At 32.9% G+C, this 20,336-nt stretch overlaps 1 protein-coding gene and 1 pseudogene across 1 annotated transcript; both read right to left on the bottom strand.

The window, feature by feature from the left end:
- Positions 1-996: 996 nt before the first annotated feature.
- Positions 997-1,338, bottom strand: LOC115950313 (precursor of CEP3-like). The gene has a single exon (XM_031067530.1). It carries the CDS (start codon positions 1,336-1,338, stop codon positions 997-999), a length of 342 nt encoding a protein of 113 aa, XP_030923390.1.
- An 8,407-nt stretch (positions 1,339-9,745) lies between these two features.
- Positions 9,746-20,336, bottom strand: part of LOC115950312 — an 88,274-nt pseudogene continuing 77,683 nt past the window's right edge.

Genomic DNA, 20,336 nt, shown 5'->3' with positions numbered 1-20,336 from the left:
TTATTGAAAGCGTTAGCCAATGGAATCTTTGGGCTTCTTTGGGGCCACGATTTTGGATACAGCTGATGGAAAATATTTCTCATTTCATAGTTCATATTAAAAAATGTATTTATGTCATGTTATTTAAAATTTTAAATGATGTAATACAAAGTTAAATTTAAGAAATAAAATTTTATAGAGTAGTATAAATGTGATTTTTAAGGTGAATTTTTTTTTTGAAAATTTGGTAGTTGTTATAGAAAATGAGAAATTTGATATCCTAACCAGAGGCCATTAAGAAGTGTGAGTTATAAGGCTATTGACTGGAAAGCATTAGGTCTAATGTAAATGTGCAAATTTTGTGGTAGATCATGGGGAATATCAAAGAGTAATTGATTAGCATGGTGGGTGCTTCTCAACTACAACGTATATGGTTGCTTCAGTAATAGTGATTTCACAAATAATTACGCACGTCGTACGCTTGGTAATTCTCCATAGCTATATATATGGGTGGCCCACCACCAGGTTGGGTCATGTAAAACAAAGTTTCGCCTAGGAAACTTTTTTTTAGAGAAATAAACTTGTATAAACAGAAAAGTAAAAAAATGAAGGTCGGTTAGAAAATTTTTATGCTCAATCTGTTTCCCTTTAGTTGCTGAACTTGGATATATAAACTGGATGGTTTGGATGTTGAGTTGGTCACTAGTAGTTTCTAGAATTAATTTTCCACCATTAGTTTCATTTGCCACATTTTTAATGTTGCCCTATTTATGTATTCACATTCACATCAATAAAGTTACGAACCCCACTCGTTCTAGGATGAATAAAAATCCGAAGCCATATATAATAATTTTGATTCCATAAATAGAGGGTAGATTATAAATGCAAACTTTTATTTATTTTCCTTGACACAACCAAGGCCATTAATACAGGAATGAGAAACAGACTGAACGTGCATGGAATGAGAAATTATATATATATGCATGAACATGCAGGAAGTCTAGGACATTAGTAGCCTTAGTTTTGAATGGAATGCCCAGCACCAGGGCTGTGACCTGGAGCTGTGGGTCTGAAGTCATCGACACCACGATTGGGAGGAGGAGGCAGCTGAGATTCTCTGACGGTTGGTGGTGTAGGAGTAGACTCGCTAGTAATCTCTTCGTTTGATTTGTCATCACCATGCAACACATCGCCATGAATGATAGATTCTGTTTCATAGATTTTAGTTTGAGTTTGGAGGGTTTGGGATTCATTACTCTTCTTCCCTTCACGCAAATGCCTTCCCTCGATGGACTGAATTTGTTGGGAGAGAATGAAAACCAGGAAAAGAAAAGCAGAGATTAACTTGCTTTGGGCCATTTTGGTTGAGACTTGAGAGAGATTGAGAAGAGGGAGTTTTAATTAAATCAGCTAAGCAAGAGCAAAGAAGTTTCCTTGAGCTTAAAACAGCTAGTCAAGTAACTTGCTTAGTGCTTTAGAATCAGCTAAGTAAGCAAGAAATTTTCTTAGATCTTGACTCAACTAAGCATGTGTTGCATAAGCCCTTCCACCTGAGGATGTATTTATAGAAATGCCAGTCCATGTTGGAAGGGGCGGCACTATTCTATATTCAAGGGGTTTAAATGAATTCCCTGACTTCCAAAAAAAAAAAAAAAGTATATATATAAAATAATTATTTATTTTTGTTAGTTTAATACTTTAATTTATTTTTAAAAATATTTTTACACATCCTGACTTAAATTTTGCATATCTTTATTACAAGTATTTCTAACTCTAAGAATAAAGAGTAAGTGTTTATGAATTGTAAGTATCACTCTTTTTTATAAATTTATATAATGTGTGTGAGTATGTCTAATATTGATAGCGTGTATTACTTTTTGTTATAATGCTATTTGTGTGAATTATGATGTGTGTGGACATATGTGTGTACAATATAAATTTATATAATTTAATAATTAGGAAATAGAGATGATTTGTTACATATGTGTGTATTGTTATCATGTTATAATAACTTTTTTTTTTTATATAAAATTAGTGAAATTTAAGAAAAAAATTGTAAAGTTAGTGATTATCCAAGCATTTGGCTCGTTAAGTAGACATAAAGTGTATAAGTTTATATATGAAGGAGTGTGGTTGTGTGACTCAATAATTAATACAAAGCTAATGAGTTTAGTTTAGTTATTTAGTTTAAAATATTTTATAAAAAAAATAACAAATAGATAATAACAACTGCATAAAAATAAAAATGTTAGATAGACTTAACAAAATAAAACAGTCATAGCTTTATAGTCATAGCTACCCACATTGGGCAGAGATACTCATAATGAACTATCATATAACAATTTAAAATTTGAAAACTTGTAGAAGAAAATTATAAAACTTCATGTATTAATTTTATTTTATTGATAATTCAATATATTCAAGTTCTTTTTTATTAAAAATTTTTAATGACCCCCCTAAACAAAATTCCTGGAGCTGCCACTACATGTTGGAATTCCATACCAGTGGGAAACGTTTTTTAAGTTATAATTAATATAAATTTCAAATCTTTCTCTCATATGGCTAGATTGTATATTGCATACCTTAGGTTAGGATGCCCTGTCAAAAGTGTGCATGGCCCCATGCAAACCGTTCATTTGCACTCATTTTAACAATACAAGTGTAGTACAGAGCTAGCAGAACATCCAAGGATAATTCTCATGGATACCAATATTATAGGGTTTAATTTCTCTACTTTATAAATAAGGTAATGATTGTTAAAGCAGTTGAGCCGGTATTTGTATAGTCAAGTGTCACGCATCCTTTTTAAGGTGATTTGTTTAGGTCAAATTCTCTTATTTACACTGATCAAAAAATTTATTAAAAAAAAGAAGAATAAAAAAAAAATGCAATATTTATAACCTGGTGTGTGCAAAAATTGTTTTGAAGTCTTGTTTATTAATAAGATCAAAGTTTTGCATGGTAATATTAATTCATCTTATTTTCTACATATTTATACCATCATTTCTCACATAAAACACCTTAATTTATGCTCTTAGTATATTCCTTGACAAAACCCATATATAATCACTAAAACTTTTGTGGATGGCAAGTTGGGTGTTAGACCCCACTATTCTCGTTTTAAACAAAAAATGTGCGTGCTTCACTCAAGATGTTAAGATTTTTAGCGAGACAAGGTCAGCTTTCCAGCCACATACATGCCTCCGAACTCTGATGAACCCCATTATATATTTTTGTACTTTGCAGACTTTTAATTCCCAATCTAGCGGCTGGACTTTCTTTGACTCTTCGATCACATGAGTCGGCACATGGCTTAATACAACTAACCCTACAAAGAGTGGAAGAGTCAATTTCGACCTTGGAATATTTACCCAAGATTATTGAATATTCGTCCAAAATGGTGTGGTAATTATATCTTGATTTTCATGTAATATTAATATATATATATATATTTTTTACCTTATGCGTATATTTTTACTTGAGCTATTACTCTTGTATATATAAAGTTTTACTTCACAAATCTTCAATATTCACCAGGATTTCTATGATATCTATCCCACCACCTATTTGTTAGGTTTTAGAAAGAGCCTCCTTTCACAAGAGGGAAGCATGTGCAGACACAAAGTGCAGAACTCACACTATTGGGACCCGACTGATACACCACAGTCTAAAACAATTCCTATATATGTACTATACAAAAGCCAAATCCTGAGAAGCTTAGTAAAATAAACTGTTGTAGGTGGCTAATGGCTTGAATATTAACTTAAATCTTTCCCCACTAGCCAGTAGCCGACTTTTTAGTTTATATATTAACGTTCTTGTATTTTGTTTTCTCTTCAAGTTGTAGCATTTGTTAATTAATAGAGTTTTTGGGGTGTATTTAGAATTTGGATTTTGTGAAAGTCCTTTTTGGGTTATTGCTTTTTTTTTTAATAGTGAAATTTCACTTAGACACCGTCCATGGATGTTGAGTGTGATTTTTGATTTATTTGTCTATATTTATTTCTTCTAAACTCATTATAATGAGTTACACTCACCATAGATTAATTAGTATTAAAGTTTGCGGTACCTAGCTAGGAATAAACATTAGGGTCTTAGCTAATGAAATCTAAAAAGTGTTGGGCTTTGTGGAGTGTAATTGTATTTGATTCGGTTTTGTGTTATTTTTTAGAGAGAAAATTGTATTATCGCATCCTATATTTTTTTTCCTTGTGAATAGTGAAATCCTTGCAACTCTGTAGACGTAAGCAAATTACCGAACTATATAAATACTGTCTTGTGTGATTTTTTTTGTGCATATTTTTTCTCTGTTTTTGCATCTTATAGATCAAAGAATTTCGTATTTATTCCTTTCAAAAAGGTTCCCCAAGTATGTGGTACTTTTGTTAATAAAATTTCAAGTAATGCTAGGGACATCATCTTTTTCACAATTTGTTACAAATTGGTATATTGTGATTGGAGCAACATTATTTTCATCATAGCTCATCACTAATTAATATTATTTTGATTATGTCATATTAAATGATATCAACAATTGTGGAAAAAGTGGGTTCCAATTAGTTCAACCAGTAAAGTTTCTGATAATTGAATAAGAAATTTAGGATTCGATTTCCGCCTACACCAAAAATTGATTGGTGTCTTAGTCTGATTGAAATTCTCTAAAAAAAAAATTGTGGAAAAAATAATCCGAAAAAAAAAATTGTATCCTTATTCTAAAAGTTGTACCTTAAAATTGCGAGACCAGCCAACTTTCTTAAAAGAGGAAGAAAACGTTAAACCTCAACCGTGCACTTAGAGCAGAGAAACCAGAAAGATTTTCATAGTGGCTTGACCGCTAGCTTGACCGTATTTCAATTCCAACCTTAATTTAAATTCTAACCAGCCAACTATATAAGTACTCCCGATGTTTGTGAGAAAGGAAAAGGAGTATAGATTCGAGAGAAACCAATTTTTGGGGATTCTTTAGTAATTATCTTCTGTAGTTGTGCTTTTCTTTTTGGTTGTCAGTTGTCTTGTGCTGTATATATATGTAAGGAATATTTATCTTTAGGCCGGCCCAATGTTTTCTGATTTTTTGGATGGTATAGTGCATCTACCAAATCTTGTAATATTGAGGTATTATTATAAACTATTCCTAACCCCAAATGCAATGAGAAGCAAAAACTTGGGGATACAAATTCCACTCTTGGGATATGTGAAAAGGTAGTGAAATAAATTTTAGATAAATATATTGTATTTGATAGAAATGGACTGTACTGTTATAGGCAGGTAGCCAATACTTTGGCCTCTGTGGCCAGTATGTAATTTTCTTCTTTGTTGAATATAACGTCTATTAACCAAAAAAAAAAATCTTATCAAGACTAAGATACATGACCTGTAAGAATAGGTTGGCTTTACGACATGTTTAGGCATAATGGGCTCAAGTGTATAGCTAACATCTCCTCTCAAACACAGTGTAATAAATCTAAAAAAGTTTGAGTTTGGACAGAAGTGTAAGACTTGATAGGCCAAAAACGTATTGATCTATTGTGATAAATTAATTGATTAATTAGCCAAGTTAATTAATTAATCCAATTAACATGCAAAACACGTGGTAGCACAAAAAAATCACCAACTAAATTAATATGCAGTGGAAAATAAAGTTGACAGATGGAGAAAACTTACATGACAAAAACCCCACTGAGTGAATTTAAGATCATCACTCCCGATAATCCACTATTATCACAATAGTAGTTACAAGTAAATGAATCACAATACCTTATACCAACCTACAGTTGAACTCTTACCCCAATACACAATTGAACTTGTTCTGTAGTGACAATCTCTCATTTTCAATGCATGGCTCCCAGTACGTGACTAACCAATCGATGCATGGATCCTAGTACGCGGCTTACTCCTTTGCATGAATCCCAGTACGTGACTAACTCCACAACAACCCTTTGATTGTTGTAGTTGATTTGCAGCAGCTTCACATAGAAACACCAATAAGATCTTCAATATTGGTGCAAGAGACTTTAGTTAGGTACAGAATCCAAAGGCGTACAAGAAACACAGCAAGAACTCTTTCTTCTGTAGGAGGAGGCTAGGGTTTCAAAAAAACTTATGAAGCTCCCTAGGGTTGGGTTTTTCTTTTTCTACCTCCTTTAAATAAGAGCTTAATGGGCTATCCTATTCCAAATAGATTTACACAAACCTTGAGCTTTCTTAGTCCAATAAGAATTATACAAACCCATAAACAAATAGCCTTTTAGAATAAAAATGTTACTGGCTATAGTTTGAATCCCGTAAGCTCGATAGATTGAGACATGTGTCGAGTTTTAATGAATCTTGACAAATCGAGTTTCTGTCAAGGAACTATCAAGACCTGCAGATTGCACTTTTCTTGAGCAGTCAATTTGGTTCCTACATTTTAGTAGCAGTCAATTTGGTCCATGTTACTTTCAACTTGTAGTCAATTTAGTCCCTACCGTTAACTCACTAAAGGATGCTTACGTGGCAAACGGTCTGGCTTGTTGGCGCACATGTGGCTAACATAATAAAATAAAATCAATTAATTAAATATTATAAAAGCCACATCAGCATTTTAATAATAAAAGAAATCCATGTCAGACAAAAAAAATATGAAAAGATTAATTAAAAGAAAAAAATAAAGAAAATGAATTTTTAAAAGAATCCTCACTTTCTTTTATTTTCTTTAGAATTCTTGCACTTTCTTATTTTCCAAACACAATATACCCAGCAACACCCAACACCCAGCAACACCACAATATGAAATCAAATCCCAATACCGAGTGCATAGCCAAAAAAATCCCACAATATGAAAGTGAGGATTCTTTCAATGTAATGAGATTTATTACAATGTATTTAGGTTGGAAAATACTTTTCTTTCCTGAGTGCTAAATTTATTACTCTAACAAAACTTTTCAATAGCAAATCTCAACAAGTACACAGATGATAAGGGGAGAGAGACTTGATGAGGATACCAATGAATTGATCTATGGAAGAGATAGAGTCAAGGAGGAGAAGTCCATGAAAAGTATAATGATGAATGAAATGACAATCAATCTCAATATTCTTTGTTTGTTCATGGAAAACTTCATCATGATAAATCTTAGTAGCATTTTTTATTATTACAATAAACCCATATTATAAATAACTGTTTTTTCTCCAATTTTTGGTTCATAAATACAATTTTCTCTTTTTAAGGTAAGAAATTTTTTTTAACCAAAAAAAAAAAAAAAAAAAAAAAAATCCAGATCTAAAAATGCAAAGAAAATTGAAAACAACTAAAAGGTTGTTCACAGTTTATGATTTTTAAAAAATGAAAAAACTATAGAGAAAACAGTTTGGAAAGCCACACTTTAATGAACCTATGCTATAGTTCAATCTTCGAACCACTCTAACAATAGAATGGAGAGATGGGAGGTCGGTATCTTAAAATGGAGAGAACGGACTTGCTAAGATCCTTTGAGTTACACTTGTGTGTTTGGCACAAGCTTTTAGTATTAGCTTTTAAATTTTTGCTTTTATCTTTTTGCTTTTATATATAGTTTTTTAAAACCTTATTTTTTCCTGCATTTTTTCACTTTTTCATATTTTTTTCAAGATACAAGTATACTTTAATACATTTTCAGCAAAAAAATTTCAAAAAATATCTAAATAAGTTATTCTCAAATAGACACTTGAGTGCCTCAACCTCTCATTTTCTACTTCCTCTTTGAATTAGATTCATCAAGTTTCTGGCTCTTGAAGTTAAACAAGGCATTATCTGCACACTTGGTTGCTTTTTAAAGTTTTGTTTGAGATTTGATTTCATGAACTCCTTCATTAAGCCCTAGCACCTGTGTGAAGATGATAGCTCGTTCTAGAATCAAGTCCTCTACATTGCAATCCAACGTTGTTTTCTTCAATAATGAGATTTTGACCTCAATTGGCTTCATTTTCTTCTCGCTTAATTTGGTCTCTATTATCCTCGAGTTTCATCTTTAACTCCCCTAGTTTCGTTCTCAACCTTCAGGTTCTCAATCTTCAAGAGGAGTCGACTCACTTTGAGGCTCTGCTGAGTTCTCGTTCTTTATGGAGAAGATGGTGACAGTCTTATATGAAGTTATGAACTAAATTTCACCAAGCGACTATTCTACTTCTTGGACAAAACTAGAGGATTAGTTCTTTTAGGCTCTGTTGAGTTCGAGTTCTCGTTCTTCTTGGACAAAATTGTATATAATTGGCCATGTAAGGTAACATTTATTTTTTAAATTATTTTAAAAGGATTAGTTCTTTTATATGTTTCTAAATTACAAAAAATAATAGTATACTCGGTGTAATGTCTAAATTATTTAACAAAAAATCTTTATCTATTTTTTTACGATGATCTAAAATGTTAAAACAATAATAATTGTGATCAATATGATTTAAAATATATTTCACAATTTACAAATTTATTGGATGAAATGTTCACAAATCCACATTTAGAACATTCTTCTTATACCCTACATATTTGAAATATTTCAAAATGATTAGAAATAATCTATAATTTTGTCATTTATCAAATGTTTAAATTCTACACTTCTATATTTCAAAATTATAAATAAAAGATTAGTTTTTAAATCTAATGGTAAATAACATATGTGACACAAAATTCAGCATGGGTGGTAAGAACATCATGCATATAATATCCAACGGTAAGATCATGCAAAATATTAATTCAAGAAAAAGTTATTAGAGAATGTAATACTACTTTAAAGTTACACCAAATGTAATTTGATCTTGTCCCTTATATAATTTGGATTAAAAATATTTTTGATATATTTAGGTTGGTCTCCTGTAGGGCTGTAAACGAGCCGAGGTTTGTTGAGTAGTGAATGTTCAAGCTTGGCTTAAGCTTGATACAAGCCTACAAATAATGTTTAAGCTTGAGCTCGTTATAAAGTATAAAAGCTTGAACTCGGCTTGGTTTGACTTGATTCATTAGTCAAGCCAAGCTCGAGCTCGATATCAAGCCCAAACTCAAACTCAATATCATGCTTTTGAACTTGAGATCCAACATAAGTATATTATCAAGCCTGTATCAAGTTTATTATCTAGCCTATTTCGTTTGGATGAGTAGTCTCAACTTATAATTAATTAAAATTTTAGAAAGATATGAGTTTACTTGTCAAGCTCATATCATTTTTATTACCAAACTCATAAATAAGCTTAAACTCAACTTGTTTTGTTACTTTTGTATCGAGTTTTGGTGTTCACAAGCTTGTTCATGAACAATATTTTTTACATGGGCTCGGCTCGTTTATTAAACAAGCTTAAAACTAAAGCTTAAGCTTGACTTGTTTATAAACAAATAAATATGAACGAACTTTTTATCAAATCAAGCCTGATCTATTTATGAATGACTTGGTTCATTTACAGCCCTAGACTCTCCTGAAAAAAATTCTAGGTCTGGTCCTTGGACCCATGTCAAATTTCTTTTGTAAAGCCCCAAACATAAAACAAATTTTATGAACTCCAAAACATAAACGGTTATAGCTCCTGTCTATGGTCCAGTAAACACCCAGTTGAACTATGACAACATTTACCATAATATGTAACCACCAAGCAATAACACTAGTGACTAGACTTACACAAACAAACACAAACCAGAAAACGCAGAGCTACTTGCACTTTTTAAACAATTGCTTATCATTCAAACTGATTAGTTCACATGTACATGGTGTCTAGTGTGACAGCCAAACCTTTTCAACCATTCCAAAATTAGTTAGCGGACTTTTTTTTAGTAATCTGCATGGAAAAAGATTTCATAAGCTGTTGCTGTAAGTGTCTTGTTAACATCTTCCCAGTTCATAATGTGGTCCAACAATGGCCCTTTGTGTATTTTAATTTTCCGGCTTGTCAATACCATCTGTGGAGGCTTTATAAACTTCTTGAACATCTTTTATTTTCTGCAAGAAACATGGGGAATAAGGACCACCTAGAACTAGAAGAGGCATAATTACAGACATCTTTACACTGAGCATGTAATAGAGAAATATTTATAGGTTTATGGTATTGGTATTATGTAGCATATTTTAGAAATTATGAGATGAACGAATTGTGTGGTTTCTAGTGAAATAGAATTCTCTTAGATCTTATGAAAAAGTCCTTACAGTGCGGTTTATGATAAGATCCTCATTGTACAGAATGGTGTGCCGAGTGCGCTATTGAAGTATTCTAAAGCCTTGGCTATAGTCACTTCCATTTCCTCTTCAGATTAGTAATCAGCACCGTGGAGTTTATTGAAGGCTTGTACTTTGAAGTTATATCAGCCTAAATTAACTAACCAGCTATGAGTTCAATATCATGAGAGAGAGAGAGAGAGAGATTAGTAATCAGCACCGTGGAGTTTATTGAAGGCTTGTACTTTGAAGTTATATCAGCCTAAATTAACTAACCAGCTATGAGTTCAAGATCATGAGAGAGAGAGAGAGAGAAAGAGAGAGAGACCACTTTGGGTGTATGTACATACATGTAACTTGTGTGTTCCATTTAATACCTTCACATGCATGCATAGAGTACTAATTTTACATCCCACTTTTTGTGTTCCACTTTATACTCCACCAATTATAGTGTGTCATGTATATATTCACTTGAATTTTCTCATAAAATAATCAAAGTTTAACATGAAAAAGAAAAATTATCCATATGATACACCATAATTGGTAAAGTATATAGTGGAACACAAAATGTGAGATAAATGATTTAATTAATTTTACTAACAATTATAAAAAACTTCAATTGCGACTAAACTAGTCATTTTGAAGTATAACGTAGATGTGGTTAGTGTTTTTTTCTTAAGTTATTACAACTACCACATCAACCCTTATGGTAGCATGACATCATCATGCTACGTCATCTATAAAACAACTACCACATTGTAGTGTCTCTTTAGGATTGAATCTAGCTTGATCTGATTCATCAATGTGACTCAAATCCAACGCTCTGACCTGACCCGATTAAAAGATAGATATTGGGTTTATATTAATTTATGTATTGGCACAAGAGACTCGATTATGCAATAAGTTCACATGCACTAACCCTAGTTATTATAGTTTGTATATATACCCTACTAGAGTTCATTGTACAACATAGAGTGCTAATATCAAATATGTAACTGTCAAGGGCTTTACCCATGAACATAGACCATCAAGCCAAATCACATAACCTTTTGTGTTCTCTCTTTCTTTCTCTCATTGCTTATGCTTACTACAATTCTCTCTATATTTTTCTGTTTCTCCTTTAATTTTAACAAACAAGAAATTTCCCCTCTTCCACTATAGTCACCATGAAACTATGCATTCTTATATATATTGTTAGGTTCTAAAGATTTAGGTTTTTATGTATTTAGAACTCTAATGTGTATTGTTGGCAAACCATGATCAAAACAATATGTTTAGTAGTGTTTAGACTTGCTTAAAGTTGTATCTTTTATGTAAAGTTAGAATCAAGCTAATGCAGAAGTTACTGTGCATTTCGGCCTGGCTCGATCAATCGAATCTCGGGCAGAATGCATTTTTTTGCAGATTTCCAACTCAGCCTTAGTTTGTTTAAAACGTTTAGGGTTTTCTAATTTGTCCTAAGTATAAAAGGCAAACCCTATCCACGTTTTAGTGTTACTCATATTGCTGTTTGTGTAAATCTCTTGTGAGATCTAGAGGAGCTTTCCTTTACATAAACTTAAGGTTTTTAAGGAGTAGATATTATCTACACCTTAATGATCAACTCAGTTACTACCATTGAAACTTAAAGAAACACAAGTGGGTGTGCTTGTATCTGGTGGTGAATCCAAGAAAGAAGGAATCCGTGGATTCGGAGCTTGCACGTGGTTGTGTTAATAAGTTCTACTGGTGAGTAGCAATAAGAAGTCGAGCGTGGAGGCTTGTAAGTCTTATTGTATGAACTTCGATTCTTTCAAGATAGTGGATTCAGGTTTACCTTGAGGATAGTTAGGTTAAATCCTCCCCAGGTTTTTACCGGTTTGGTTTCCTGGGTGATCATATCTTTGTGTTTTTTATTTTTCACTGCTATGCATGATATGATTGTTTGATTGTGATAACCTAGATTTGGAATTTGGACTAAGTAACAACTTGGCTAATTACCTAGGTTAATCCAATTGTGTTTTTAAGGGGTCTAAAAACCATCATATATTATACTAGAAGAAGTTTGCTAGTAAAAATTCGATAATCACAAAATATTACTATAGCCAGAATTGTAGAGAATCAATCTGATGATACATATAGATTCACATGTTCACCTACTCCATCTACAACTACTTAGTTCACTATGTTCAAGTGGAAAGTTGGTTCAAAAAATAATTTTGGGTATTCCACTACGAAGTAGGTTCATATATCCAATCAGACAGTTGAATGATTGAGAATTTTGAGATATACAGAAATGATTGATTAAAACTGTTGGACTGAGAAATGATATTTCCCCAAAAGGTCATGGGAGCAGTAGATAAGGCTTCATAGAATACATATTTAACATTAGGGAACGAGAAACTGTTATAAATCAACAAGATAACTAACATGAGAAATCCTGTGGCTGTTATGATGTTTGGACCAATGGCTACAAATACTTGCACGTATCTATGATTTGTAACGACTTAAGTGTGGAATGATGGCCGCTTATGGTTTCACATTCAACATAAATAATTAATAACAGAAATCGGTGATTACTACAAGAGAATCGTCTATGTTGGACCGTACGTCTTACCGATCCATCTAACGACCAATTGGTGAAGGATGAGGGGGCACAAATCTTTTATAGCATTCGATCGCAGACCAAGTCCATTGGTATTTGAGCGAATTGTGAAATCCCTCACAATCTCTCCCTCACAATGCGGCTCCAACGACTTGAACCTATGACCGGACTCTGATACCACTTGTCGGATAGTGTGCCTTACCGATCCATCTAACAACCAATTGGTGAAGGATGAGGGGGACAAGTCTTTTATAACATTTGATTGTAAACCAAGATCATTGGTATTGGAGCGAATTGTGAAATCCCTCACGGTCTATTAGCTTGAATTCAAAAGTATTATTACCTGATATATTAAGCGTCCACTTGAAGCCAATAGCCGCAGAATATTGATTTTCGGAAGAACTACTGAACCAATCCAAATTGTAAACTTTATCTAGAGTCTGTATAATTGAAGAAATATTGTTTCTCCTATCCTCAACAGAGAATATTTCCCCATTAGAGCTTACATTAACATGACTATTCGATAGGATCACAAACCGCCCACTTCCTGCCTCTATATTGGTACAATGGCAAAGAGTTGTACATGATTATGTTCACACTCAACCTTGTTTAACCACCCGAAGAAAAAAAAAAAAAACACACAACTGAAGAAAAAGAAAAAAAAAAAGAATGAACTAGTCAATTACCTGCTAAAAGTTTCAGATTTTGGGTGATGATGAAATATATTATCATGGCAAGGCCTTTCAATGAGTTGGATGATTAGGAAAGATTCATCAACCCTTCATGTCAATGGATCCGTACCTTTCTCGAACTGTGTAGTTGCCATTGTTTAATTAGGAAATCATGGTCAAGAATAAAAAAAGTCAAGTCAAACGCACCACAGCCCCAAACTCAAAGGAGGCCCGACCACTTCCCTTTGTCACAAAATAGTATTAATTTTTAGTCGAATAAGTCAAATCAAAGCAATGATGGTGACCCCCCAAAATGCTTTTCCTTAACCGCACTCCATTTCGTATAGAATTGAAAATAGAAAATGTCGCAGAAAGTTGCTGCGAGGTTGGCTCCTCATACCAGGGAAGCTTTTTTCTCACCGAAATACTAGACATTTAAAATACAGGGATAATCATTTTATGTTTTATAATACTACAATAGACTCAAAAAGAACAAAGGAAAATTGATTCTCTGTTGGGCTAGGCTGTAGTGCACGAGATTGAGCATTAACGTTTGTGGGTCCTTAGTGGTTACTAGTTATTTTTATAAAATGCAACAAAGAACGTGCAATGGTCGGTGTGCCATAGTGACAATGGCGGAAAGTGAAAGAATCTTCGTGGTATCTTTGAATCTTAACGGCCCAACTGATCTTCTATAATCATTCACTGCGACTAGGTTTGTTGCACCTATACTACTATTTGTGACTACGAATGCCATAGCTAGCCAAAGCTATACGTTTTCTTTCCAAAATACTTTGATGTATATCTCATTGAAAAATTAAGACGAAGTTTTCAAGTCACACAAGGAATTGACGATGTAAGAAGCCAGATGGCTTACGAACTATTAGCTCATGGAAGTGATTATGTCATAGCGAGTGTCACTGGATCTTCTAGAGTTAGATGCATGTATGAAACCTTAAATTTGCTTCATGCAATAGAAATTAAGGTTTTGCAAGGTGTAAAGGAAAGCATGTTTGGTAGTTATTATTGTGTCTTGGTAAAGAATAATATGAGAGAGAGAGAGAGAGAGAGAGAGAGAGAGAGAGAGAGAGAGAGAGTCTTCGTTCTCTGGTAGAGACTAGGTAGCTTCACTTGATTTCATATAAACTGGCCAGAGACCTTGGCAAAATTTACTTTTAAAATAACAGCATTCCATAAATTGAATTAGAAGATTTAACAAAAATAGGTGTACAGTAATTCAAATCAATTTGTAAAAAAAAAAATTCTTTTTAAGCGTTTGTTTTGAAGTTTTTAAATTTATAAGCTTGTAACTATATATATATATATAGACACACAATTGTTGAAACTGTACTCTAAATTAGACTAACAAATAAGAAAGGGCAAACAAGTAGTGGTCTTTACATGACATATATATCTAAAGTCTAACCAAAAAAATCAGTATATGAACGAAGAGTAACCATTATCATTTTAGATTACGGCCAGTCTACAGTAAGTTCAAGGCTTTCCTTACTATAAAGGGTAAAATTTTAACAAATGGAATCTTTGGGTTTCTTCTGGGACAATATTTTGTATATTCTTTTTGAAAAATGATTCTTAATTTATAATTAAGAACAAATATTATAAATCTAAAAAAATATATGTCGTGTCATTTAAAATTTTAATGATGTAACCGTCATATATCATCTTAGATTTAATAAATAAAATTTTAGCCATGAAATTTACTCTTTTCATTTTACTTAAAATTTCACGGTTAAAATGTTAGAGAGGATCTTATTCTTCCAAGATGATATAAGTGATTTTTAAGGTGGAAAATGTTTGGTAAATGTGTAAATTCTGTGATAGATCATGGCGGCTGTCAAAGAGTAATTCCACAAAGCATGGTAGGTGCTTCTCCACTACCACGTACATAGTTGCTTCAGGAAGAGTGATTCCGCAAGGAATTACGCCCGCGGTACGCTTGGTGATTCTCCCTAGCTAAATGGGGTCACGTAGAACATAGTTTTGCTTAGGGAAAATTTATCAACTTGAAAAGTCATATGAATGTGGGTCGGTGAGTTCATAGTCAATTATCTATGATTTGTCACGTAGAACCTTGTTTTTCTTAGGGAAAATTTATCAACTTACAAAGTCATATGAATGTGGGTCGGTGAGTTCATAGTGCCACGTTTTTTTTAATGATGTGCTATTGTATTCACATTCACATCAATAACGTTACAAACCCGCTCGTTCTAAGATGAATGAAAATTCGATGCCATATATAATAGTTTGATTCCATAAATAGAGGGAAAAGTTTTTTTTTTTCTTTGCCATTAGTGCGGAAAATTTTTACCCTACATCTTGCATTTACGACTTACAGAAACTACTAGGAAACAAGGCCACTAATACATGTAAATACAGACAATAACACACAATTACTCCACGAGGAATCTGAACATATATATATATATATATATATATATGCATGGCCATTTAGGAAGGCTAGGAAATTGATAGCCCTAGTTTTGAATGGAATGCCCAACACCAGGGCTGTGACCGGGAGTGGTGGGTCTGAAGTCATCGACGCCACGGTTTGGAGGAGGAGGTGGCTGAGATACGTTGACAGTTGGTAGTGTAGGAGGAGACACGCTAGTAATCTCTTCGTTTGATTTGTCATCTCCATGCAACCGATCGTCGTGTTTGATAGTTTCTGTTTCATAGATTTTAGTTTGAGTTTGGATGGTTTTGGATTCGATACTCTTCTTCCCTTCACGCAAATGCCTTCCCTCAATGGACTGAATTTGTTGGGAGAGAATGAAAACCAGGAAAAGAAAAGCTGAAATTAACTTGCTTAGGGCCATTTTGGTTGAGACTTGAGAGAGATTGGAGTAGGAGAGGGAGTTTTAATAAAATCAGCTGAGCAAGCAAGCAAAGAAGTTTCCTTGAGTTTAAAGCTGCTAGCCAAGTAACTTGCTTAGGGTTTTAGAATCAGCTAAGCAAGCAAGCAAATTTCTTAGAGCTTGACTCAACTAAGCATTTGTTGCATAAACCCCTCCATCAGTGGGTGTATTTATAGAGGAATGAGAGTCCTAGTTAGCAATTCCATATCAGTGGGAGACTTCTTTTAGTTATAATAAATGAAATTTTTAATTCTTTCTGTCCTATTGCTAGATTGAATATGCATAGCTCAGGTTAGGATACCCTGTCAAAAGTTTGCACGGTCCCATGCAAACCGTTCATTTGCATAGCATACACATCTTAACAATACCAAGTGTAGTACAGAGCATTCAGCAAAAAATAAAAAGGAAAGTGTAATACAGAGCAGCACAAAATCCAAGGAGAATTCTCATGGACACCAATATTATAGGGTTTCACCACTCTATAAATAAAGTAATGATTATTAAAGCAGTTAGAGCCGGTGTTTTATCGTCAAGTGATGCCCATTTTTTTTTTTTTATGTTGTTTGGTTTTTAAGGCCAAATTCTCTTTTATATATATATATATATATATATAATATATATTTTTTTTAAAAAAAAAAAAAAAAAAAAAATAAGATCAAAGTTATGCATGGTAATATTATTTTGATTTATTTCCGACATTTTTATACCATCATTTTTCACATAGAATACCTTAATTTATGTTATTGGGCATTCTTTAAGAAAACAAATGTAAAACCACTAAAAATTATATGGAGGGCAAGTTGGGTGTTAGTCCCCACTATTCTCTTTGTCAACCAAAAACAAATGTTCATGTTTCAAGCAAAACGTTAAGATTTTTAGTGAGACTCAGCTTTCCAGCCACATGCCTCCGAACTCTGATGAACCCCCATTGTTTTTGTACTTTGCAGCCTTTAAACTCCCAATCTAGCTGCTGGAAGTACACTATAAAAATATTTTTATTTGGCACTTCGACCGTCTGACTTTAACGTCGGCACATGGGCTAATAAAACTAACCCTTCAAAGAGTGAAAGAGTCACTTTCGACTTTAGAATATTTGCCCAAGATTATTGAATTCGTCCAAAACGGCTTCATGTAATACTTTTTCTTTGTTTTTGTCACGCCCAAAATCCCAGTTTCTTTGGAGGACTTTTTTCTCATGCATTGGACTCTTTTAGATTTGAGGCGTGATATAGTTTAAAATGAGCTCTTTTACTATTATATATAGTTTTACTTCACAAATCTTCAATTCATCTCGATTTCTATGATCTATCCCGCTTCTTATTTGCAGAAAGAGCCGACCTCCACTAGAGGGAACCATGTGCAGACACACAGTGCAGAACTCACACTAGTGGACCCAACTGATACATGACAGTCCAAACCCTAAGAAGCTTAGTAAAATAAACTGTTATAGCTAGGTGGCTTGAAAATTAGCCTAGTGCCGTGAATCTTTCCCCACTAGCCGACTTTGTTAGTTTATTTATAAATGAACGTTCTTAGCTTTTGTTTTCTCTTCAAGTTGTAGCATTTGTTAATTTATTGAGGTTTGGGTGTATTTAGAGTTTTAACATAAAATTATCATTGTAAAAGGCTATGCTCTGAATGAATAAAATTTAAAATTGACAAACCAGTCGACTTTCTTAAAAGAGGAAGAAAAAGTTAAACCTCAACCGTACCCTTATTAGAGCAGAGAAACCAGAATGCTTTTCATAGTGGCTTGACCGTATTCAATTCCAAACTTTAATTTAAATTGTTCTAACCAGCCAACTATATAACTCTCGGTGGTTGTGAGAAAGGAAATGGAGTGCAGATTCGAGAGAATCCCAACCCCTTTGGCATATATATATATATATATATATATATATATATATATGTAAACACAAATTTTTCTCAATTGTAGAAAATCAAACAATTGAAAAGAAATAGGTTTGCAAATATAAATTTGTATTGATGTATAATGAGTATAATCTCTATTTCGATTCTTTTACAAAAGAATACCCTTTAATTCTATCTTCATTGAATTTGACTCGAACAAAAATCTTCTTGACTTTGGTTGGTTCGAAGATGGATTGAACGGTCTTCTCAACAAATCTCTAGCTTTGCGCTTATTAGAGATTTATTGTTCTTCAAGTCTTCAAACGTGAAGGCTCTTAGGTTGAAGTTCTTTGGGGCTTTAGAGGCTTGATCCGTTGAGTTTCAAAGATTTGGGTTTGTTGAGGTTTATGGAGGTTTTTTAGCTTAATTCCAATAGAACTTCAAAGAACTCGAACAAGAGATCTTCTTGATTTTGATTGGAAGATGGATTGAACATTCTTCTCAACAAATCTCTAGCAAGCTCAAGGCTAGAGATTTGTTGTTCTTCAAGTTCTTCAAGCCCTTTGAATGTTCTTCAAGTTCTTCAAAGATGCTTCAAGCTCTTGAGAAATCTTCAAAAATTCTTGAGACAGAATTTCTCAAGAGCTTGAACCCCTTAAAACTTGGTCGTGAAAATGAGAGGGGATGTTTTCTATTTATAGTGATTTCAGAGGATAAGCTCCACTATGAATTGATATGTTTGAAAGTATGTAGCAGACTTTTGATTGGCCCAAATTTTTCTTAAAGATAATTATCTCTATTTATCTATTATGATAAAGATAATAATCAACAAAGATAAATAATTATCTCTATTTAATTTATTTAAAAAATATAATTATCTACCAATTTTGAATAGAAAATTTATCTTTATTTTATTTTATTTATTTATTTTAATAAAGATAATTACCCATAAATTTTGAATAGGAAATTTATCTTTATCTTGTGGGCCAAATGACACATGGCAAATTTTGATATGCCAATGTGGTGCCAAATTGGATGACACATGTCATTATCTAATTTAATTAATTTAATGACATTAATTTAGAATTTGCCACTAAACTTTGATGTGGCATTTTATAATTGGCTTAAAATTTTGCCTCTTACAATATATATGTTCAATTTTTTAAGGGATTTTTTTATTAATAATTATTTTCTATGATTGTCCTTTTCTTTTTTATCCTCAATTGTCCATTTCTTTTCATTTTTTCTCCTTCTATTTATAAATATAATTTTTATAGAATGACTGAAGACTATTCTACTTCTTAGTCTTTATGCATAAGACACCTTAAAAATCTCATGAATTAACACCTTAAAAATCTCATGAATTAACGTTGTAATCTAATGAATATATATATATATATATTTTTTTTTTTTTTTGAGAAAGTAATCTAATGAATTAATAGTGCAATACATAAAATTTTGGGAACTCTAAGTTTATGTCGAAAAAATTTATTTGTATCTATATATAACATAATTGAAAAGTGTCATATTAAACCGTTATGATAAAGTTGATTTTTTTTTTTTTTAATACCAAAGTGAGTGATTAATTACAAGAAGGTTAAAATATAATTTTGGTGTCTATGTACCAAGAAATAGATGCATTCTATCTCTCCAGGCTGAAGCCAATACCCAACATGTCTGCGTGACTATCTATCTTAAGGCCGGCTTTTGGATTGGTTCAGTTCATCTACCAAATCTTGTAAAATTGAGCTACTATAAACCATACCTAACACCAAACGAAATGAAAAGTAAAATAGGAGATGTGCGCACCAAAAATATAGTTAATGGGCTGGCTCACAACCTATTTGTATTGTGGGCTTTAGGTTTCTTACTATGGGTAGTTCCTTGCTCAGAGACCCAAATGCACGCTCCAATTTACGCGAACTCCACTCTTTTTCCTTTCTAAGTTGCTCTCCTTACTGCTGATATTATTATCCTTCACACTTTTTTCTCTCCAAAATTGCCAATCCGCACTTTTCACTCTATTCTCCTATTTATAGCTTGAGATAAGTGAAGGTGTTATGATTACTTCCTCATCTCACTTATGTGAATGGAAGTTCAATTCCATCAGTCCTAAGTGGATGTTCTGTTGGCAACAGTGGTAATGGCATTATAATTGGTTCCTGCCTCTAAAGGCTGTTCGGCAACGATATTCCTCATGGCAATACCGGGCCGCCAAGGCCTTATA

This window comes from Quercus lobata, chromosome 6 (genome assembly GCF_001633185.2).
Source record: "Quercus lobata isolate SW786 chromosome 6, ValleyOak3.0 Primary Assembly, whole genome shotgun sequence".
NCBI lineage: Eukaryota > Viridiplantae > Streptophyta > Magnoliopsida > Fagales > Fagaceae > Quercus > Quercus lobata.
Note: the sequence above shows the minus strand (reverse complement) of the source record. Positions and strands in the feature narration are given on the sequence as shown.